General features: G+C 36.4%; 1 protein-coding gene across 1 annotated transcript in view; it reads left to right on the forward strand.

Annotated features, from left to right (window-relative positions):
• The window catches only part of GABRG3 (gamma-aminobutyric acid type A receptor subunit gamma3), an 820,406-nt gene extending 797,573 nt beyond the window's left edge, over positions 1–22,833 (forward strand). Inside the window, exons 7-10 of the mRNA XM_052659706.1 lie at positions 11,326–11,478; positions 16,704–16,900; positions 17,192–17,251; positions 22,552–22,833. Coding sequence (XP_052515666.1) covers positions 11,326–11,478; positions 16,704–16,900; positions 17,192–17,251; positions 22,552–22,833 — 692 coding nt within the window. The remainder of the gene's footprint in view (positions 1–11,325; positions 11,479–16,703; positions 16,901–17,191; positions 17,252–22,551) is intronic.
• The last annotated feature ends 2,561 nt before the right edge of the window (positions 22,834–25,394 follow it).

Here is a 25,394-nt window from a genome sequence, read left to right on the forward strand (position 1 = left end):
TTCTATGAAGATATGTTTTAACTTAAGCCTAGACAAGTAAATTATGTACAGAAATGTGATGTTTCTGAAAATGAGAGCCCTATGCCCTCTTCCTTCCTATTTGGGATGACTGGCACATTGGCTTTGTATTGGTGTTCCTGTCTGAGACAGTGAAGCTGGAACCTACAATTCCTCCTGCTACTGCTTCTCCAGATATTCATTCCCCATGGAAGCTGGAAACAGAGCCAGGGGTTCTCTGGAACCACTTTTTATATTGTGTCCCAGAACCTTACCAAGAGCCAACTGAGTTATAGAACCAAGCCTCAGAATGTGGCCCTGACAACCCCTTCTCACTTTCACATCTGACAGTGGGACATGCAGGCAGACCCATGAGTTAGGCAAAGGGGTATTCTGAACACAGAATATGCGGAACCTGTTCACCTCAGGTTGGTGCAAAGCAGATGAATTTGTTAAAATGAATCTGCTCTGGAGTTGTCCCTCTGTTTTTCTCACTGAGGGAATTACAATGGTGGTTGAAGAAATTATTCAACTTGTGGAATATTCCATTGAGATTGTGTTCATAACTGTTAGGGTGTTTTATTATGTTTTGCTTTTCTATTTTCTGCTCAGTTTTTATTGAAATTTTATGTAAATATTGATAGACCTTTAAATATCACACATAAATAATAATATTTCCTCAGGAAATGATATAACTTGACCTTTATATTACTTAGAAAAATATGTTTGTGTTTTTTATTGCTTCAGGTTAATCATTCTGCTTTCTTTGTACTGAAATAATAATTTGCTAAAAATTTTTAATGTTTCTTGGGAAATAATCTCCAAGTTGGTATTTCTACTGGCCATCCTGAATATTGCTACAACAGAACACCATATTTTGCAAAAAATATTCTAATTTGTTGAAAGGCATAATTTTATATGAGCTTCATATAGTCTGCTTGTGAATATTTTAAGTAAAAATGGGACTTTGGGACATTTTTCATAGAAGAAACATTTCTTTTTCAGTCACCAGTCCTAGAACTAATGACAAATAAAACTAGGAATGGATCTGGCCTTATCTGAGAAACTGCACGTGTGGTGTTCAGTCGCTCAGTCATGTCCAACTCTTTGCAACCATGAAAGTCTTCTTTTTTTAAACAGATGCCAGCTGATTGCTTATCAAGTAACATTGATAAACAAGGCATATATTCTAAAACTCAACTAGTTTATTGGTTTTGAGTCTAGTATTTTATTAGAATTATAGAAATAAATTAATCATAGTTAGAAACAATTAGAGAGTGCTCCTGGTGGACTAAATGATTTCTAAGCTGAGCTTCAAAGTTGAGTGTGAACTATTTGGATGCAGGTAAAAGGAAGCACATTCTACACAGAAAAGAAGATATGCAGCAACCATTGGGGAAGGATCTTGGCAAATCTGAGGACCTGGGGAAGTGCAAAGAATACAGGGACAAGGGGGCGTTTCATTCAGAATGATGCAGACTATTGGAGTGAGGGAAATTCCCCCCACCCTCCACCCCTCTTTAGTTCTTATGGCTGGACTAATATTAATGATAAAGTTGACATGATACAGATTAACAAGAGAAATAGAAGCAAAATTTGATTCATACACAAGGAGGTCTCATAGAAATGGGACCTAAGAAGTGCCCCAAAATGTAGCTTTTATACTTTTTAGACCAAAAAGAACAGTACATCTGTGAGGAATTAATAGGATAAAGAACTTGGGTTTTGAGTGCTTAATTAGTGAGAAATCAATTAAAGAAGGGAAAAGGTTTGTTTATACAGGCTGCCTAGACATGGGAAGTACACCTTTCACATGAGAGATTGTTTTCCTACTTCTGGAGACAAATAGGAGGGTCAGAGTATATATCTCTTGCATTGGTCATTTCTTAAGTAACTTTAATTCAAAAAAATCACTATGCTATTGAGACATATTTTGGGGTAGCTTACCCTGGGCCCCAGAAAGACCATAATAAAGTGTTTTTCCCTTTTAAAAATTTTTCTTTATTTATTTTTTTAATCAAAAGATAATTGCTTAACAGAATTTTGTTGTTTTCTACCAAATATCAACATAAATCAGTCATAGGTATACATATGTCCCCTCCTTCTTAAGCCTCCCTCCCAACTCCCTCCCATCTAGGGAGGGTTGTTACTTCCTCTGTAACAACCACTCTAGGTTGTTGCAGAGCCCCATTTTGAGTTCCCTGAGTCATACAGCAAATTTCCATTGGCTATCTATTTTACTTATGGTAATGTAAGTTTCTATGTTACTCTCTCCATGTATCTACCCTCTCCTTCCTCCCCGTGCCCCATGTCCATAAGTCTGTTCTCTACGTCTGTTTCTCCATTGCTGCCCTGCAAATAAATGCACTGGTACAATCTTTCTAGTTTCCAAATATATGTGTTAATACATGATATTTATCTTTCTCTTTCTGACTTACTTCACTGCGTATAATAGGCTATCCATTCATCCACCTCATTAGAATGTAGACTCAAATGCATCCCTTTTTATGGCTGAGTAATATTTCATTGTATATATGTACCACAGCTTCTTTATCCATTCACCTGCCGATGGACATCCAGGTGGCTTCCATGTTCTAACTATTGCAAATTGTGCTGCAATGAACATTGGGGGTCATGTATCTTTTTCAATTTATATTTCCTCAGGTATATGCCTAGTAGTAGGATTGTTGGGTCATACGGTGGTTTTATTCCTAGTTTTTTAAGGAATCTCCATACTGTCTTCCATAGTGTCTGTATCAATTTACATTCTAACGAACACTCCAAGAGGGTTTGCTTTCCCCACACCCTCTCCAGCATTTATTGTTTGTAGACTTTTTAATGTTGGCCATTCTGTTTGGTGTGGGGTGATATCTTGCTATAGTTTTGATTTGTATTTTTCTAATAATGAACTATGTTGAGCATCTTTTCATGTGTTTGTTAGCCATCTGTATGTCTTCTTTGGCGAAGTGTCTGTTTAGTTCTTTGATCCACTTATTGATTCAGTTGTTAACCGATATTGAGCTACATGAGTTGCTTCTATATTTTGGAGATTAATTCTTTGTCAGTTGTTTCATTTGCTATTATTTCCTCCCATTCTGAAGGCTGCCTTTTCACCTTGCTTAGTTTCCTTCATTGTGCAAAAGCTTTTAAGTTTAATTAGGTTCCATTTGTTTATTTTCATTTTTATTTCCATTTCTCTGGGAGGTGGGTCATAGAGGACCTGGCTGTGATTTATGTCAGAGAATGTTCCACCTATGTCTTCCTCTAGAGTTTTATAGTTTTGGGTCTTATATTTAGGTCTGTAATCTATTCTGAGTTTATCTTTGTATATGGTGTTAGGAACTGTTCTAATTTAATTCTTTTGCATGCAGCTGTCTAGTTTTACCAGCACCACATATTGAAGAGGCTATCTTTGCCCTATTGTATATTCCTGATTCCTTTGTGAAAAATAAGGTACCCATAGGTGCATGGGTTTATTTTTGGGATTTTAATCTTGTTCCATTGGTCTATATTTCTGTTTTTGTGCCAGTACCATTCTGTCTTGATGACTATAGCTTTGTAGTATTATCTGAAGTCAGGAAGCTTGATTCCTCCAGCTCCACTCTTCTTTCCCAAGACTGCTTTGGTTATTCAGAGTCTTTTGTGTTTCTATATGAATTGAGAAATGTTTTGTTCTAGTTCTGTGAAAAATACCATTAGTAATTTGATGGGCATTGCATTGAATCTGCAGATTGCATTTGGTAGTATAGTCATTTTCACATATGGATCCTTCCTACATAGGAACATGAAATATCTCTCCATCTGTTTATGTCATCTTTTATTTCTTTCATCAGTGTCTTATAATTTTCTACATACCATTCTTTTGTCTCCTTATGTAGGTTTATCCCTAGGTATTTTATTCTTTTTGTTGCAATGATGAATGGGATTGCTTCCTTAATTTCTCTTCCTGATTTTTCACTGTTAGTATATGGGTATGCAAATGATTTCTGTGTATTGGTTTTGTATTCTGTGACTGCTAAATTCACTGACTGGCTCTAGTAATTTTCTGATAGTATCTTTAGGGTTTTCTATGTATAGTATCATGTCATCTGCTAACAGTGACTACTTTACTTCTTTTCTAATCTGGATTCCTTGTATTTCTTTTTCTTCTCTGATTGCTGTAGCTAGGACTTCCAAAACTACATTGAATAATAGTGGTGAGAGTGGACACCCTTGTCTTGTTCCTGCTGGGGAATGATTTCAGTTTTTCACCATTGAGAATAATGTTTACTGTGGGTTTATCATATATGGCCTTTACTATTTTGAGGTAGGTTCTTTCTAGGCCCTTTTTTTTTTTTTAATTTTAATCATAAGTATGTGCTGAGTTTTGTCAAAGGCTTTTTCTGCATCTATTGAGATTGCATTATGGTTTTCATCTTTTAATTTGTTAATATGGTGTATCACACTGATTGATTTGCATATATTGAAGAATCTTTTCATCCATGGAATAAACCCAATTTGATCATGGTGTATGAGCTTTTCAGTGTTTGTTGAATTCTGTTTGCTAGAACTTTGTTGAGGATTTTTGTACCTATGTTCATCAGTGATATTGGCTTGTAATTTTCATTTATTGTGTTGTCTTTGCCTGGTTTTGGTATCAGGGTGATCGTGGCCTCTTAGAATGAGTTTGGAAGTGTTTATTCCCCTGTAATGTTTTGAAAGAGTTTTAGAAGGATAGGCATTAGGTTTTCTCTAAATATTTGAGAGAATTCACCTGTGAAGCCATCTGGCCCTGGGCTTTTGTTTTGGGGAAGAATTTTGATCACAGTTTCAATTTCAGTGCTTGAAATTGGGTTGTCCATAATTTCTATTTCTTCTTGGTTCAGTCTTAAAAAATTGAACTTTTCTAGGAATCTGTCCATTTCTTTCAGGTTGTCCATTTTATTTCCATATAGTTGCTTATGATAGTCTTTTATAATCCTTTATATTTCTTCACTGTCTGTGGTAACCTCTCCTTTTTCATTTCTAATTTTGTTGGTTTGGTTCTTCTCTCTTTTTTTTTCCTGATGAGTCTGGTTAAAGGTTTGTCAATTTTGTTTATCTTCTCAAAGAACCAGCTTTTAGTTTATTAATCTTTACTATTGTTTCCTTCATTTCATTTTCATTTATTTCTGTTCTGATCCTTATGATATCTTTCCTTCTACTGACCTTGGGGTTTTTGTTCTTCTTCTTTTTCTAGTTGTTTTAGTTTAAAGTTAGATTTTCTATTCAATGATTTTCTTGTTTCTTTAGTTAAGATTGCATTGCTATAAACTTCCCTCTTAGAACAGCTTTTGCTACATCCCATAGGTTTTGAATTGTTGCATTTTCATTGTCATTTGTTTCTAGGAATTTTTTTTATTTCCCTTCTGATTTCTTCAGTAACCTGCTCATTATATAGAAACATATTGTTTATCTCTATGTGTCTGCGTTTTTTATAGTTATTTTCTTGTAATTGATGTCTAGTTTCATAGTGTTGTGGTCAGAAAAGATGCTTGATATGAGTTCAATTTTCTTAAATTTACTGAGGTTTGATTTATGACCCAAGATGTGGTCTATCCTGGAGAATGTTCCATGTGCACTTGAAAAGAAAGTGCATTTTTCTGCATTTGAATGGAATGCCCCGAAGACATCAATGAGCTCCATCTGGTCTAACGTGTCATTTAAGATTGTGTTTCCCTTTTAATTTTCTTTTTGATAATCTGACCATTGGTGTAAGTGGGATGTTAAAGTCTCCAACTATTATTGTGTTACTGTCAGTTTCTCCTCTTTTGTCTGTCAATGTTTGTCTTATGTATTGAAGTGCTCCTATGTTGGGTGCATCAACTGACCGACTTCACTTTCACTTTTCACTTTCATGCATTGGAGAAGGAAATGGCAACCCACTCCAGTGTTCTTGCCTGGAGAATCCCAGGGACGGGGGAGCCTGGTGAGCTGCCGTCCATGGGGTCACACAGAGTCGGACACGACTGAAGTGACTTAGCAGCAGCAGCAGCAGCAGCAGCATGTTGCATGCATAGATATTTACAACATCTATTGCTATGTCTTCCTCTTGGATTGATCCCTTGATCATTATATAGTATCCTTCCTTATCTCTTGTAATGTATTTTATTAAGATCTATTTTTTATGATATGAGGATTACTGCTCCAGCATTCTTTTGATTTCCATTTGAGTGGAATATATTTTTCCATCCACTCATTTGCAGTCTATATGTGTCTTTAGGTCTGAAGTGAGTTTCTTATAGACAGTATACATGTGGGTTTTCTTTTTGTATCCATTCAACCAGTCTGTATCTTTTGACCTTTATCCATTTACATTTAAAGTAATTATTGATATATATGTTCCTATTGCCATTTTCTTAATTGTTTGGGGTTCATTTTTGTAGATCTTTTTCTTCGCTTGTATTTTCTGACTATATAAGTCCCTTGAACATTTGTTGTAAAGCTCATTTTGTGGTACTAAATTCCCTTAACTTTTGCTTGTCTGTAAAGCTTTTGATTTCTTCATCAATTTTGAATGAGCTTCTTACCAGGTAGAATAATCTTGGTTACAGATTTTTTTTCCCATTCAGTACTTTAAATATATCCTGACATTCCCTTCTGGCCTGAAGAGTTTCTGCCAACAGATCAGCTGTTAAATGTATGGGGTTTCCTATGTATGTTACTTGTTATTTTTCTCTTGTTGCTTTTAGTATTCTTTGTGTTTAATTTTTGTTAGTTTTATTAGTATATGTCTTGGTGTGTTTCTCTTTGGGTTTATCCTGTATGGAATACTTTATGCTCCTTGGGCTTGATTGACTATTTCCTTTCCCAATTTGGGGAAATTTTCAACTATAATCTCTTCAAAAATTTTCTCATACCCTTTCTTTTTCTCTTCTTCTACTGGGATCCCTATAATTTGATTGTTGATGCATTTAATATTGTCCCAGAGGTCTCTGAGACTATCCTCAGTTCTTTTCATTCTTTTTACTTTATTCTGCTCTTCAGCGGTTATTTTCACCATTCTATCATCCAGCTCACTTTTCTATTCTTCTGCCTCAGGTATTCTGCTAGTTATTCCTTCAAGAGTATTTTTTATTTCAGTAATTGTGCTGTTTGTCTCCGTATGTTTATTCTTTAATTTAATAGGTCTTTGTTAATTGATACTTGCATTTTCTCCATTTTATTTTTTGAGGTTTTGGATCATCTTTACTATGATTATTCTGAATTCTTTTTCAGGTAGTCTGCCTATTTCCTCTTTATTTATTTGAACTTGCATGTTCCTAGATTGTTCCTTCATTTGCACATTATTTCTCTACTCTTTCATTATTTATTTATTTATTTTTAACTTATTGTGTTTGAGGCCTCCTTTTCCCAGGCTTTGATGTTGAATTCTTTCTTCCTTTTGGTTTCTGCCCTCATCAGGTTGGTCCAGTGGTTTGTGTAAGTTTCAGGTAGGCTGTGACTTGTGCTTGTGTTCCTGTTGGAGGAGGTGAGTTTTTTCCCCTCTGATGGGCATGACTGAGTGAGGCGATAATCCTGTCTGCTAATGATTGGGTTTGTATTTTTGTCTTGTTTGTTGTTTGAATGAGGCATCCTGCGCAGGGTGCTACTGGCAATTGGGTGGTGCCAGGTCTTGCACACAGATGGTTGCCTTTGTGGGTGTTCTCACTATTTGATATTCCCTAGGGTTAGGAGTTCTCTGGTAATCTAGGGACTTGGAGTCAGCACACCCACTCCAAGGTCTCAGGGCCTCGGCTCTGGCCAGGAACAGAGATTCCACAGGTGGTTTGTTAGGGCATTAAATGGTATTAAAACAAACACCCAAAAGTGAGAAACAGAAGATGCATCCCAGATAAATGGCAATTACAAAATCAGGTAACTAATAACTAAAATAATGGAATATACACACATATATGTATACACACCCATAAGCAAAACCAAAAGTCCAAAATGATAAATAAATATAGTGGATTGACCTTGCAAACAAAGGAAATCAAAAGTGATATCCACCAATTAAGAATAAAACTAACTAAAGTGCAAACTGGAAAACAGAACTAAAGCAAGGTGCCAACTGGGGAATAAAACAATACAAACAAAATGAACTGACAAATATGGTGAGAAAAAGAAACAAAAATATAAATGCAGAGTTAAGCAGAAGTAGATAAAGAAGATTTATATACAGTAAAGATTAACTACAATGGGGGGAAAAACAGTAGGAAAAGCAAACAAAGGAATAAATGTAGAAAAAACTAACAATAAATTTTTAAATTTTTTAAAAAGAGAGAACAAAAACTAAAAAAAAAAAAGGAAAACCCCACAGAACTGCAAAAGGCCAATGCAGAGGCAGTATATAACAGAAATAAAAACTGTGATTTTAAAAAATTCTCTAAAGTTTAAATAGATTTAATAGTACTAGTAAAAAACCATCAACTACAACAAAAGAGTGAAAAGCGGGTGGGGGAACATCCAGAAGCAACTACAGAACAAGTCAAAATATAAGAAATGTTTTTCTTGAGTCTCTGCTGTCAGCATCCATTCCCTCACTGGGAGTCACCGTCCACCTCACCTCCCTAGGATGCCCTTCAATACTGGGCTGGTGTCTGGACCTGCTGTGAGATCTGCTCAGACTCTAATCTGGTATTATTCCTGTGTGTTCTTGCCTTCATTGACCACAGGTGTCAGAACTAGTGCATTTTCTTTTGTGAGAACTCTCATTGTCCTTTTACATATTCCATAAACACAGTCTTCCTAGTTGATTGTGTGGATCTAATCTACTTTGTACAGTGGGTGGGAAGGTTTGGGTCTTCTTCCTCAGCCACACTGCCCCTGGGTTTCAACTGTAGCTTTATCTCTACCTTTGGATGTGGGTCATCAAGAAGGGTTTGCTCCTGAGGCTGCCCTGGAGTGCTTGGTTCTGCGCCAGTGAGGGCCAGCTGTGGAGGTGGCACAGCTGCTTAGTTCACAGGGGCCCTGGCAGCACCAGGTACTCAAAGGACCTGGTAGCAGGAAATATCGTGCTCTAGAAGGGTATGGCAACCCACTCCAGTATTCCTGCCAGGAGAATCTCCTGGGCAGAAAAGCCTGCAGACCGCAGTCCACGGGGTCTTAAAGAGTTGGACGCGAGCAAAGTGACCCCATTTGCATAGATGCAGGACTCTTTCTAGCTTCTGGCAGTTCTTTCCCAGTAGGGATCATGCATGGAGGTGGCGCGGTTGCTTGGATCACAGGGACCCTGGCAATGCTGGCTATGCAGGAGCACTGATGTCTATTGTCACAGGAGACATGGTGTTATTAGGGCTTTTTCTAGTCTGTGGCAGCTCTGCCCCAGAGAGGACTGAGCATGAAGATGGCACAGCAGCGCCAAGTGTGCAGGGACACAGATGGCTTCAACTACAGGAGCTATGGCCCTATCAGAGTCTTCTTCTAGCCTCTGGTAGCTGGTGATCTTCAGCTAGTCCTCCTCCATTGCCCCACCCATTCAGGCCTTTAGAGGGCTCCCCTGACTTGGGTCCTTCTCTGTTGCTCAGCGCTGTCAGGTGCTCGAAGGGCCAGTCTCTCTGTTGTTCAGCTGCCGGTGCTGGCCTGTGGGAGAGAGGGGCTAAAGTGATGGCCCCACTCCTACAGACTCAGCCTTGCCTCCAAGGCGGCCTGGCTTTCCTCCACAGGCATTTCCTGCCACAATCTCTTCCCGCATGTCCCCTCCACCCATCTCCCCACCATCAACAGCAGACCTCACCCTGGATTCCTCCACAATCCCTGCACTCCACCTCCCAGCTGCTATGCCTTCTAAGGGACCCACGTCCTCGACTGGGGTATATATGGCTGTGGCAAGGATTGTCTGTGTGATTCTCACTCCATTTAGACTGTCGCAGATCAGCTGCTTCACTCTCAGCCTCAACTATCTCTCCTCTGTCCCAAACAATTGCCCCAGTGTGGAGGTCGAACCCCTGCTCAGTTCCCCCACCTGCCAGGGGCAGGTCCAGTGCTACTAACGCTTCTCTTTTTCTCCCTACTTCCTTCATTCTACTGAGTTTTATGTGGCTCTATATATTATTTTCCAATGGTCAGGAGCTCCTGCCCACTCTCAACTGGTGTTCTGCAAGCACTTCTGTGTCTGAAGGTGTATTCCTAATGTATCCATGAAGAGAGATGCACTCCATGTCCCCCTACTCCTCCACCATCTTATTCTCTCCATTACAAAGTTTTGACAGTTGTACAGGAGAAACAAGATGCTGTGTTCTGGAAAGATCCTTTTGGTGACAGGATGATCCAGAGTACTGAAGGTTGTTATGAGACAAGCCAAGGGCTTTGGTAAATAGTACATGGGCCAGATAGGAAGAGGAATTGGGGAAAATATAGAAGTTGAAGAAGGGAAAATGAATCAGAAATGGTTGTCTAGGTTCCCACCTTGAATAAATGAAAGGAGGACCTAAACTAAGAGAAGGTATTGGTGTGATAGCGATAACAGCTTATTTCTAGTCATCGTGAATTTCAGGTGCCAGAAGATTGAATCCAGCAGGTTGAAGGATGGAGGTCAAACGGGAGGAAGGGGAGAGACACAGTTCTGCAGAAGATCACCTAGAAAAGACATGGGTAGAGGTGACTTTGGAATAAAATAAACAATGTATTAGGCATGCACACCCTCACAGTCCCTCATGGACTCTTATGAGATTTCCAGTAACATCTCTATTAATCCCAACTCTTCTATGTGTGGCTTTGCATTAGTAAAGAGGAAGTAGTGTCCATAAAATGATTGCTTCTGTTTGTTTTCTGAGTAATTATGAAAGGATAAGATAAATATTAAAATATTATGTAAAACATTATAGTAAGTGATTGATAAGCTTAAATTCATACTACAAAAATGTAAATATAAATTTGTTGCCGAAGTTTAGATATAAAAGTTTATGTATAGGTCTATTACTATTGAAAAAGCAAACTGAGGATGGAGTTACTTGAGGGATGAGTTTTTTCTTATCCTTGGTTTTAAACATGTAACATACAGCTAGACAGAAGTGATAATAGCTCATTGAGTAATGGCCTGAATAAATGGTGTAGAATAATGGCATAGAATAAATGTGCATGTCTATCCACATATCAAGTAATATGTATCTTTTTGTGTCTTTTACAGTAAAATACTTCACACAGCCATGGATATAATAAAAATTAAATTTCAGAGCACCAGAATTCTGACTCTTTCCCCAATTTGATAAATGTTGTACTTGAATACTTTTATCAAGTCATTCATTTAACAAAATAAGTTATAAATTATTTACTTGAATTATTTTAACACAAGAAATTTGAGTTAATTTTGGCAATACTTCATTACAGGTGACTATGTTGTCATGACTATATATTTTGAATTGAGTAGAAGAATGGGATACTTCACTATTCAAACATATATTCCTTGTATACTGACTGTGGTTTTATCCTGGGTATCATTCTGGATCAAAAAAGACGCTACACCAGCAAGAACAGCATTAGGTGAGTTTCAAAAAAAGTCTCCTACCATTTTGTGTAATTTTAAAATATAACTATATTCATAAAAATACTTTTAATGAAAAAGACTCAGTTCAAATGTAACTGATCTAATTTGAGGGCTACTTGATAATTGTATTTATTTTTAAGTAGATGAGTTAGATTTTTCTTCCTGACAATAGAATTCCCTGTGTACCACTTAAGTTGAGGTTAGGTACTCAGAATAAATCAATTGCATCATTCTGTACTGTGCTCTACAGATGATGTCATTAAAAATGTAGTCATGTTCTGAAACCTGCCACACTCAAAAGTCTCATTATGTCAGTGAATGGAAATAGAACAGTGTATGGAAATAGAACCTTTGAGGATTGATGACCAAATAAGTAAAACAATCTTTCAATAAAAGAAGTGCTGCTTATTTAGAGCAAATTTACCAGCAAGCAAGAAAATGATTATTCTTTTCAGCTATAATTTACACATTAAAGCTCAAAGTCTTTTCATAAATTTTTCTCTGGTACCCAAAGTTCTCTTAATAAAACATTAAATTTCAGTGGTTTTAGAACTGTAGTGCATGTTTTATATCAGTTTTTCTTTATGGTAGGAATTTGCCTAACTTTCTATATTTTTACTTGTTAATAATGTATGATATATAGTTCTTTCCACCAGCATTCTCACAATTTCTTTGGAAATCAAGCTACCTCAATATTTAAAAACTGCAAAATTTTGTATATTACATTGCACCGCTTCTGTTGGTTTTTTAATTCTTGTTTGTTTAACAGAACAGTAATTTTTGAATAAGGTAAATTAGTCTTTAATATCCTCTGTCCTGTGGAAAATTCTTAAAGAGATGAGACTACCAGACCACCTTACCTGCCTCCTGAGAAATCTGTATGCAGTTCAAGAAAAAACAGTTAGAACCAGACATGGAACAAAGGACTGATTGCAAATTGGGAAAAGAGTATGTCAAGGCTGTATATTGTCACCTTGCTTATTTAACTTCTATGCAGAGTACATCATGAGAAATGCCAGGCTGGATGAAGCACAAGCTGGGATCAAGACTGCGAGGAGAAACGTCAATAGCCTCAGATATGCAGATAACACCACCCTTATGACAGAAAGCAAAGAGGAACTAAAGAGCCTCTTGATGAAAGTGAAAGAGGAGAGTGGAAAAGTTGGCTTAAAATGCAACATTCAAAAAAAGAATATCATGGCACTGGGTCCCATCACTTCATTGCAAATAGATGGGGAAACAATGGAAACGGTGATAGACTTTCTTTTCTTGGGCTCCAAAAGTACTACAGATGGTAACTGCAGCCATGAAATTAAAAGATACTTTATCCTTGGAAGAAAAGCTATGACCAACTGAGACAGCATATTAAAAAGCAGAGACATTACTTAGCCAACAAAAGTCCGTCTAGTCAAAGCTATAGTTTTTCCAGAAGTCATGTATGGACGTGAGAGTTGAACTAAAAAGAAAGTTGAGCTCCAAGAAATTTATGCTTTTGAGCTGTGGTGTTGGAGAAGACTCTTGAGAGTCCCTTGGGCTGCAAGACCAAACCGGTCAATCCTAAAGGAAATCAGTCCTGAATATTCATTGGAAGGATTGATGCTGAAGCTGAAGCTCCTACTTTGGCCACCTGATGCAAAGAGCTGACTCACTGGAAAAGACCCTGATGCTGGGAAAGATTGAAGGCAGGAGGAGAAGGGGATGACAGAGGATGAGATGGATGGATGGCATCACCAACTCAATGGGCATGAGTTTGAGAAAGATCTGGAAATTGGTGATGGACAAGGAGGCCTGGCGTGCTGCAGTCCATGGGGCTGTAAAGAGTTGGACACTACTGAGTGAACTGAACTGAACTGACCCTCTGAGCAATATTGGCTTTGCATTCTTATAGAAAATATATGATAAATCAGCTGACAGACGCATAATATAAATTTAGCAACTATTCTTGAGGTTATGACCTCAAATGATAAATTCAGAGGTCATAGTGAGTATAACTTTAAAGATCAGCTTCAAAACAGAGTGATATTTCTGCACAACTTGAAACTATGCAAGTCCTATCAAAAAGTAGCCATCATGGTGTTGAGGACAGAGATACTAGAAATATACCATTCTTTCAGATAATAGATTTGCTGACCAGAAGAGTGGAGAAATCTCAACACTGGAAAATTTAATTGAGACATCTGAAGGGCTCTGCTTAATAAAGGAATACTCTAGACTTCCTTTAAATGAAACAAATCATGCCATGACAAATCAAGCAAAACCACCAGTAAATCAACTATTTATTATAGGGAAGAATTCAATGTTCTTTTAAAAAAATTACATAGTCCATCATGTATCATCTACAATATTGTATATACAGTAAAAAATTACTAGATTTTCTAAGAAGCAGATAATTGTGATCCATGATCAAGAAAAAAACTCAACATTAAAATGCAACTCCGATGTTGTATCAGCAGATATGGGTTTTAAAGCAGCTATTATAAGAGTGTTCAAGGATTAAAAAGAAAATACAATGTTAGTGAATGACAAGATGGATAATATCAACAAATACATTTCTTAAAAATGAAGCTCTAGAATAAAATGTGAGTGAGTGAAGTCACTCAGTCATGTCCGACTCTTTGCGACCCCATGGATTGTAGCCTACCAAGCTCCTCTGTCCATGGGATTTTCCAGGCAATAGTACTGGAGTGGATTGCCATTTCCTTCTCCAAGGGATCTTCCCAACCCAGGGATCAAACCCGGACCTCCCGCATTGTAGACAGACGCTTTACTGTCTGAGCCACCAGGGAATAAAATGTACAGTAGTCAAATTGAAAATAATCACTAAATGAGCTTAAGAGCAGATTGAAGATGCTGGGGATGGGAGAGATCATGTACAATTGATCATTACATAAAGTTTATCTAATTAGAAGAAGATATGAATTTAAAAATGATTTAAAAGAATCAACAAGCAGAAAACTAAGATGATGGCATCCGGTCCCTTCATTTCATGGCAAATAGATGGGGAAACAGTGGAAACAGTGGCTGACTTTATTTTTCTGGGCTCCAAAATCACTGCAGATGGTGATTGCAGCCATGAAATTAAAAAACATTTATTCCTTGGAAGGAAAGTTATGACCAAACTCGATAGCATATTAAAAAGCAGAGACATTACTTTGTCAACAAAGGTCCATCTAGTCAAAGCTATGATTTTTCCAGTGGTCATGTGTGGATGTGAGAGTTGGACTATAAAGAAAGCTGAGCCCTGAAGAACTGATGCTGTTGAACTATGGTGTTGGAGAGGACTCTTGAGAGTCCCTTGGACTGCAAGGAGATCCAACCAGTTCATCCTAAAGGAGATCATTCCTGGGTATTCATTGGAAGGACTGATGCTGAAGCTGAAACTCCAATACTTTGGCCACCTGATGCAAAGAGCTGACTCATTTGAAAAGACCCTGATGTCGGGAAAGACTGAGGGCAGGAGGAGAAGGGAATGACAAAGGATGAGATGGTTAGATGGCATCACCTACTCGATAGACATGGGTTTGAGTGAACTCCAGGAGTTGGTGGTGGACAGAGAGGCCTGGCGTTCATGGGGTTGCAAAGAGTCGGACACGACTGTGACTGAACTGAAGTGAACTAAACTGAACAGAGCCTCAGTGATCTGTGGGACAATATAGAGATGTATAACACAACTTCAACTGTTACTCCAAAATGAAAAGAGAAAAAGAATCAACTTTAAAATTTTTTGAAGAAATTTAGTAAAAATATGCAATTTTCTTGAAAATGAAAGTGAAAGTAAAGTTGCTCAGTTGCGTCCGACTGTTGTGACCCCGTGGACTGTAGACTACCAGTGTCCTCTGTTCGTGGGGTTTTCCAGGCAAGAATACTGGAGTGGGCTGCTGTTTCCTTTTCCAGGAGATCTTCCCAACCCAGGGATCAAACCCGGGTCTCCCACATTGCGGGCAGACACCTTACCATCTGAGCCACCTACAAATTCTTCAGACATAGCATGGTCACCACATTTTTGAAAATGTTAAATTGAACATTTATTACAAAATCTATATTTTTCATAAAAATTTACCCATCAGTGTACACTTTTCAAATTTACAATGCATTTTTACAAAATGTATCACAACTTTCCCACCTACAATAAAGAGAGCCTGACATTCTGTTTTCACTGTATTGATTAAAGAAACTGATTCAAAGAGAGTAAGTGGCTTTATCTGACCAAATATTGAGAAAGCCCAGAGCAAGGCTGAAGGCTTTGACTTCTAGTTCAATATCCTGTACACCTGACCACGCTGTTCATGCTGTTCTATTTGATTTATTCTACAATTTCTTGCTGATTGACAGACCAGGGAGGCACTAAACAGGAACTGTGATGCTTGTGCAAAGATGGGAACTAATGTGCATTCATCTGTCATGTCTACCTGATCTTTCTATCACATATACATCTCTTAAATTTGCTCCACAGTCTTTGATTAAATCTTTAGTGTTGGCCAACATATATGAAATAAATTCAGATTAATACTGTGATTAGTTAACTAATTAACCAATGAATCAATGCACTCACAAAAAGCATTTATTGAAATAGTTGTAATGCTAGACATGGTGCTATGTAATGGGCAATAAAGGATGAGCAAGATACTGTTTTGCTTTTAAAGATTGCACATTCTATGCAGGGAGACAGACCACAAAGACATAAGCAATTCTCTGTGATCACGCAAAAAATGAGGCACATAGAATGTATAGGAATAGTGAAGATGTGTGTATCATCAGCTCTGCCTGGAGTACTATAAAGTGATTTGCCTCAGAAAAAGTGGTGTTTCTGCTGAGTCTTCAAAAAAAAGTGAGTTTACAAATTGCATACAGAAGAAGTGGAGACAGGAAATAGTTTACGTGGGCAGAAGAGAAGTGTGAGACGAGGAGCAGACAAAGTATGGAGGACTGCAAATCTCGCTTTCATTAAAAATGTATTTAAAAGACAAAATGTCAAACAATACAAAAATTACTGAATAAATGGGATGATATCAACTTAATTCATATATTTTAATGTTATTGTGAAGACTATAATAAAACATCTTATGGAAATGTTGCTTATAATATTATATATACATTACAATTAAAAGTATTATTACATTTACACAACGTCAAGGAGGATTCGCATAAAAATAAACCACCGTGTGGAATGGAGGGATTCTGTTCGGCTTCTCTGACAACTTGGTATGTGTCCCCTGTGCAGGCATCACCACGGTGCTGACCATGACCACGCTCAGCACCATAGCCAGGAAGTCCTTGCCCCGAGTTTCCTACGTGACTGCCATGGACCTTTTCGTGACTGTGTGCTTTTTATTTGTCTTTGCTGCTCTGATGGAGTACGCTACCCTCAACTACTATTCAAGTTGTAGAAAACCACCTACCACTAAGAAAAAAACATCGGTGAGTTCCGGTAGCAAAGATTTTCTCAGAAGGTAGTAGAAGAATATTTTTAGATAAATGGTTCTTATTCATAAGGATTTTATACATGATATACATAGTTAATTTAATAAGACTTTTAAAAAACAAGATAGGTATGCAGAAGATATGAATGTGACTGTCAAGCAGTCTTCAGCCTCACCTACCAGTGTCATGGATTGATGTAATCACACCTTAAAGATTATTCTTTATCGGAGTGTTCTGTAATACAGATTCCATGGCAGTTTTCAATGGCTTTTTCTGCTTTTCTTGTAGTTATTACATGCAGATTCCTCGAGATGGATTCATGAAAGGATAAGCCTACAAGCCCCGTCTGTACGTATAACATTGCAAGTGTAAATATTTCTGAGAACTTTGTGTGAACTACAATTGAAAAATATTATTGTTTACAGATGCATCTATTGAAGACCAAAGAGTAATGCATGTATTCCCTAAAAAATGTCTTTACAAAGAAATGTTCAACTTAGAAAATTTGGAAAATAAAGGGAAAAATATCACTTCTACTTCAGGGATTAGTGTATAGCATACATATTTCCATAATTCAGAATTATGTTCTGAATACACTTCGTGGTCAAAATATTAATTTGTAGGATCATTTTGATGATTATATCATATGTTCATGACCGATGCATGCACAGATGATCTTGGCTGGACACTGGGCTAATCCATAACTTTTCACTTTTAAACATATTTTTGTCACTACCATTTTGTACATACTTGTGACTATTTTCTTAGTATTAATTCCTAGAAGCAGAATGCCTGGGCCAAAGAATTGCATGTTTGTTTTTTTTTCCAAATCACATTTCACCAGTTTTGTTAGCAGTGTGAGTCACTCATTGCTCTCCCTGCATTTAGTTGGATAGTTGAATATACAAACAACTACAAACTATTCCTATTGGTATTGCTTTGATTATTGATAAAGCTTAATATATTTTTTACTTGTTTTTGATATTCACATATTCCTGTGAATTGCTTTTTCTGTCAGTTAATTTTTATAAAAGTTTTTGTACAATTTTGATAACATTTTTATCCTTTAAGTTTTTTAAAGTACCATGCTATCTGCCAGTTATATTTATTGCATTTATACAATGTAAAATTTATATAATCACATATAGAATATATTAGGGATATTAATCTGGTTTTGTATGTAGTTTTTATTCCAGATTTCATTAGTAATGCTTTCACTGCAATTTCTTGTGCTTTTTTCCACGTGCAGTGTCTTCAGTCTCCTATTGTCAAATCTATCAGCATTTCCTTTTGTGGTATCTGCCTCTTGTGTCCTTCTTGGAAGTCCTTTCCTATCTTCAGAATGACATAGCTCTCCCTGATTTTGTTTTGAGTGCTAACTCTGTTTGACAACATATTCTAAGTAGTTTCATGTATCAACTCATTCTATCTTCACAAAAACCCACTCTACTGACAAGGACACTGAGATGTGGAAAAGTAAAGTCCTATAAGTATTGACCGAACCTTCACAATTTAAAAAGTTGTTATATTTAATTATTAGTGTTACCTGAATTTTTAGTATATAGCTTAATGTAAGACTCTAGTGAAAAACTGAAAAACATGTCTTTAAATCACTGATCGTGAACTGCCACTTTTACCATATGACAACTTTTACTTTAATTATTTTTATTCCTTTGTACATAAGAAGTCACAAATTGCACTGAATGTTTTATGCCCACCCGTACATGATAGATGGTTTTCTAGCTCCTAATCAGCATCTTATGTCCAGTTCATTTCCATCAGTTTCATCAGGAGCTTGTATAATTATCTATACTCTGCAAGTGTGTATCATTATAGTTCTGACAGAAGTGAAGCCATTTTTCTAGCTGTGGGAAACTATAGTGGACATAGATTTTGCCAGCAAATGCTGGCAAATAGAAACAGACTGAAAGGTAATGGGAAGGGGTGGAAGTAGGGGATGCTAAATAACAGAGACAAGTCAGAACAAATAGTCTGAGGCCCAGAAAATACATTATCACACACAACCAGGGGGCTAAGAGTGGAGGAAGAAATATTGACATCTTTGGTATAGAAATGATACAGTCAAAAGTAATAAAGAATGTTTTAACATAGAGAAAAAAAAATAGCCACAAAATTAGAAATTCTTAAGCTGGAAAATGTAATGACCCTAAAGAAAGTACATACAAAAACAATTCACAGAAAGGGCTCCAGGCCAGCTAGCAAGACATCATCAGAAAGTCTTCAACAGGAGTTCAGAAGACCAAAAAAAAAAAAAACCCAAAAAAACTGGAGTTTTTCAACTGTTAGATGATAATGTCTTCAGTTCTATTGTGTATGTATTCAGTTCTATATCTAGTGTTAGGTTAGTTAAGGGGCCACTCTCCTCAAAAAGGAAAAGCAGAGATGAACAGCCTCTCAGTAACCAGAGGCAGGAGCTGGCCTCCTGAGGGTCATATGTTGCTTTGGGGCAAGTTGTCCAAACTGTTCTGTGCCTCAGTTACCTAACCCATAAAATGCAAGGCTAGTCCACTCTGAGTATGCAGTAGTACTTGCTGCCCAGGAAGCGCAGTGGTTCTGAGGAAGTCAAGGAACTGCATTTACAAAGAAGCAAAACAGGAGTGAGTCAGGCAGGGACTAGCTGGGCTGAAGATGACCCTGGAGATTCATTAATTAAAATCTCTATTTGGGGCATAGTTGAAACTATCTTAACAAATGGCGGGACTGAATTTAAAGAAGTACTTAATTTAACATATGGCTATTTACAGTTCTTAACATTATAAGTTTTATTTCAATATTATAATATGTCATTTTACAACAGTGAGCTATAAAGATATAACTAGAGATCTCTTATTATTTGTTTCAGTGATCATGGATTTTAGTTCTCTAAATGAAGAAGTGAGGTATATAGTTCTCTTGTCCCAGAAATCATATGCTTGTTAGCCTGTTACCTCATTGGGCATCCTTTTAATCTCTAGTGAGCTGTCTCCATCCCTGCAGAGACTTCTGATGCCCATTTTGAGACAGCTCTTCATGTTGGTCCTGCCTGCTTGATATGGCTGGACATCTTTGTGTGACACTATACAGGTAAAAAAGGTTGAAGAAATAAAAGGATGAAAATCTGGCTGAACACTGTCAAAACGCATGTACAATTATTGTTTAATAAAAGCAGATTTTTCTAATTGGAGATTATAAAAAAAAAAATTCCCCAAATGCACCAGAGTTGAGTCAGAAATTTGCTTTTCTCAGCAAACTTCCAGGTAAAATCTACACCCACTCCGGTTTAAGAACAATTAACCTGGAGAACATGCACCTACACTAGAGCCAGAGGGACACCAAGGTATTCATTTCTTCCGATTGCCTAGAAGTGCGGAAGAAAGTAGGCAGCTGCGTCATGGCTCCCGGCTGGCTATTGGCCCAGAGCATCTTGGCTTCGTTTAGCCTCACACAGACATTCCCCAGTTAAAGGGTGCCCCAGAGGCTACCAGTAGTGACGCTGAATGCTGGACCACAGAGCCAGAGAAATATCCAATCAATGTGATATCCAGAGTAGAAGGGAAAAGCTGCCATGTTTCCTTGTATTTATGGGGTTTGGTTTTATATAAATATATACAAGAATATATAATATCTATTAATTAATATAAATAAGTAAATATAAATAAAATATATAATAATACATATTATATAATTAATATATAATAATATCATATATTATATAATTATACATATTATATATTTTATATAATAGATTATATATATTATCTATATTATCTGATACAGATTATATCATATATATTATATACAGTATTATATATATTATACATATATACATATATACATGTATATATATTGTTTTCATATATATGTGTATATATATTGTATACATATGTACATGTATATATGTATACACAATAAATATATTATTATATATTATATAATATAATTATATATAATAATATATAATTATATGCATATAGTATATATTATAATATAATATATATCATATAATATAATTATATAATATGATATATTTATTATTTCTGGTCATTATATTTTGTATTATATATTATATTATATTATATTATTAACACTGTATTTATAATACTATAATATATTATATATGTATGTTATATATTGATATATATTGATATATTATATATCATATATCATGTATTATATTATATATAATTATATTATATGTATTATATACATATACAATAGTGTATATTACAATAATGTATACAATAATATATTATACAATAATATATTACAATATACCAATAATATTACAATATTGCAATAATATCACAATATTACAATATTGTAATTAATAAATTAATTCTAATTAATTGTTGTATATTATATAATATACCTATAGACAGTATAGTATACAATATAATATATTGTATATTATATTGATAATTATAATTAATATGTTACACTATTATATATTGTCTATACAATATACAATATTGTATATGTATATATACACAATATATATGATATTATTTTATGTATATTACATAATATGTGTATTAATAAAATATATGTAATAATAATATATAATATATATATCATATTCATGATGAATTCTGAAAGGCCTCTCTTCCAGCATTACGCAAAGGGCTTATGTGCCTCCCTCTCCCTTAATTTCAGCCTCCACTGACATATACTGTTTCTTTTCACACCTCAGATCCTCAGTTCCTGCAGCATAAGTAAAATTAGAAGAGAAAGACAACTATGGTTTTTAGTTTTCATACATTATTCAGTCAAACTTAGAAATTTGTCCTCTCTAAATGGACAGGGAAGCCTGGTGTGCTGCAGTCCATGGGGCTGCAAGAGGCAGATATGACTGAGTGATTGAATGACTGAACTGAACTGAACTGATCCTCTCTAAAAACTTCAATTTAGTACACAGTTCTAGTTGTATAGGAGAGTTCTTCAACTGCCTGAAGAATTGACAAGTCTATTTGAAGCCATTACTCAAGGTTAAGAATGATTCCTCTCATTTATGAGTGACTATAAGTCATCCCCTCGCCTCATCTGCCCAAATATTGACTTCCCCACATCAGGAAGAGAGCTTGTGAAGTAGAAAACGAAACATTCCAATTGTATACAATTTTTGACTGTTAAGAGATGACAAGCAATGTCTGGTGTTCACGCACTGAAAGCTCATTTTTTAATCTGAATTACATGGAACAAGAAGATTCTCTCTTATCGTTCCTACACACCATAGCTTTTTTACTGTTTGCTGATTAGAAAGAAAAGAAATGTATTTCTCCACAAGTTGATAAGTATTGTTTAACATTTGAAGAATTGTATATAATGTGTGTGCATATATACTCCAAATCAGCAGAGAAGTGGGCAGAACAGAGACTTGAAATGTCTAGTACACATTTGAAAAAATCCTGAATCTCCCTTATCAGTAATCTGAGAAACACAAATTTGGAAAACTGAACTCTAGTTTTTTGTTTTTCCATTAGATTTGCAAAGATTGAACTCTCCATAGCAGGGATCGGGGAGCAGGCATGGGGCATAGTATTGTCACCATTATTTGTGGACAGCCATAATCTATGCTTATAGCTTGATTCATCTCGAGCTGTCGTTGATGCATTTCATGATGATTTTTGTGTGGTTCTTGTTGTCTGCAGAACTATTCTCTCCTTGACATGAGGCCACCACCACCTGTAACAGTTACTCTAAACAATTCCGTGTACTGGCAGGAATTAGAAGATACCTGTGTCTATGAGTGTTTGGATGGCAAAGACTGTCAGAGTTTCTTCTGCTGCTATGAAGAATGCAAATCAGGATCTTGGAGAAAAGGACATATTCACATAGACATCTTGGAACTGGACTCATATTCACGGGTCTTTTTCCCTACATCATTCCTGCTCTTCAACTTGGTTTATTGGGTGGGATACCTCTATCTCTAACTCTTCTTCCAGGTGATAAGTGAAGCGCGTTAGGTTCCCCTCTACACTTTCACCGTCCCCAGACCAGTAGTGACTGACTGGAGTAGCAAGGAAAGACACTGCTCAGTTTATCTGAAATACATTACTTTTGAGCAGTGTAGGAGTATGTGGCAAATATTTCTATTACGTATTTCAAACCCACAGATACATGCGTGTGCACACACAAGTTAACTGAGTGTTAAAGTGATCTTCTTGCTAATCCGTTGCTGAATCTGTAGCTTGGTGATATTTATAAATGTGTTTTGGATATTGGAAGCAGTTCCCAATTTTCTTTTGTGAAGAAATCTGTGAAACGTACAAGCAAATATCTGAGAAGCTCTCTCAGACTCCACCCTTTCTGTGTTTTTACTTGGGCCCTTCGCGGCACTGGCACCCAGTTGCGCAGGGTCGCTGCTGACTGACACTCATGCCACTGGTAGTCTGAGTTCAAGAGTGAACTGCAATGAGTTACCACCCAGTTTCCTCTCTCTGTGGCCTCTTTGCTCTGTCACCACCTTCATTGGTGGGTATGCTTTTATCTAATAACCTCACCCTAAGTTTGGAAAGGTTATATCTGTTTCATCCATAAGTTTTCAGTTGAGGCAACAGTCTGATTTTCAGAATTCTCATGTTGCTGAATTCAAAGATGTTTACTATCTCTGAACATCATAAGTTCAACATTTTATCCTAAGAATTGTGTTTTACTAGACCAAGAGGCAACCCCAGAGTATACTCTATTATAGGTTCAATGATTCTCTTTACCTTGCAAAGAAAGGTACATAGCATTCACAAGCTTTGGTTTTGAAATTGTTTTCCAGAGTGTGAAAGAAATATAGATAGAATTTGTACAAATTTTTCTTAGTGAATATTAACTTTCAAGTCAAATCAATTTTAGATGCAAAACAATGGGTCATGGTTATCATCAATGATATATTTTGATGAAAAAATTATTTTATATTTTGGAATAAGGGTAGGTAGCAAGATTCTAAAGGAAAAGAAACCTTGAAATTATTACTGTTTTGATATTTTTATAACACAAAGCAAACTTGCTTATTGATGTTAGTTCTTTGTTACAACTGGATGCTAGTATGTACTTCACAAGACTCTTCAGAAGCTTTCCACCATAGATAGGGGGAAAAAAAGTCCTACCATTAATTTAACAGATGCTTTGCCATTATTAAATTTTTGGTACTAACTCTGCTTCTCACCTTTATCACATAGAAAATTGAATTTGTTTTATGGAAACCATATAATTTTATTTTAATTATGTATTGTGCATACTATTATTATTCAGGAAAAAAAGTAAAATATTATGCAGGAAAAGTATATAAAAGTGCTTTTTCATATAATTTAATGAATGCAGACCAGATGCAGAAGACATGGGAGTGGAAAAGACCAGAAGAGTTGAAATTAGATGAGTCAATTTTTATGAGCATCAAGTGAATGCAAATATGTTGATCTTTATCACCCAATTTTCAAGGAAAAGTCTATATAATGTGAGACATTGAGTTACTTCCTGTCAACTCCTTCCATGCCTTTTGATTTGATACTTACTACATAGGCCACAAACCAATTGGTTTTTATTTTGGAAGTCCAATTTAAAACACAAAAAACAGTAAGTATTTGTGGAGAAACAGGTTGAATCTATTAGCTCAACAGAAATTTCTGTGCTATTGGAGACTTGTGCCTACTAGCAGTCTCATCCTATCTCTCAGGCATCAACCTCCCACTCACTCAACAACAGGGAGGGGTTCTGGAGGTGCCCTGACTGCATCCCACCAGAGGAACTAAACACCCAGGGAGAGAATCCCAAGGTTCTTCTTCAAACACAATTCTCAACTTTGTAGCAATATGAAAATTTCAATTCATTATTTCTTTTTTAAAAAAGCTCTGGAAGGAGCTGAATTTTTCAGCAAAATTCTTGGGAGGAAAACAGCCTAAAAGCATTTTTATCACATATATTAAGTCCAACTTTACCTTTTAATTTTTTTACTGAGGCCTCTTGTTTCAAGGCCATTCAATAATTGAGCATCATTGGCAACTCTTATGAAATTATAAGTATAGGATCATCTGTGTTTTCTGAATCCAACCAATCTCTCCCTCCCAGTATCAGTCATTCTGCTGGTCTAAACACACTAGTTTATGGTTCCTTTTTCATGAAGCAGAACATTCATCTCAAGACAGTGTAACAGATCACAGAGCCTAAACTGGATTTCTGCACATCTATCCACTACGGGATCTTACTAAGAAGAACGAAAGCATTCCCTGAGAACACACCAACGCCTGCTTCTCTGCAGCTTGCCCATTTAAGTTCTCCATATTGATCCCAGCTCTGCAGATAAACCATTTCAGTCAGCAATAAGGGAAATTGGCATGTACCTCACACAGGTGCAGAGCTCAGGGCCATGCTTTTAAGTAGGTATGAGTTTACTTTATGGAAGAAGGAAGAGGATGGGCACTGGGATAGTGTGAGGGGGATGTATCACTCTTTAACTGAAGGACTCTCTTTCACCGGTATGCTTGGTTAGTAGCGTATGATGGTG

The sequence above is a fragment of the Budorcas taxicolor genome, chromosome 21 (genome assembly GCF_023091745.1).
Source record: "Budorcas taxicolor isolate Tak-1 chromosome 21, Takin1.1, whole genome shotgun sequence".
Classification (NCBI taxonomy): domain Eukaryota; kingdom Metazoa; phylum Chordata; class Mammalia; order Artiodactyla; family Bovidae; genus Budorcas; species Budorcas taxicolor.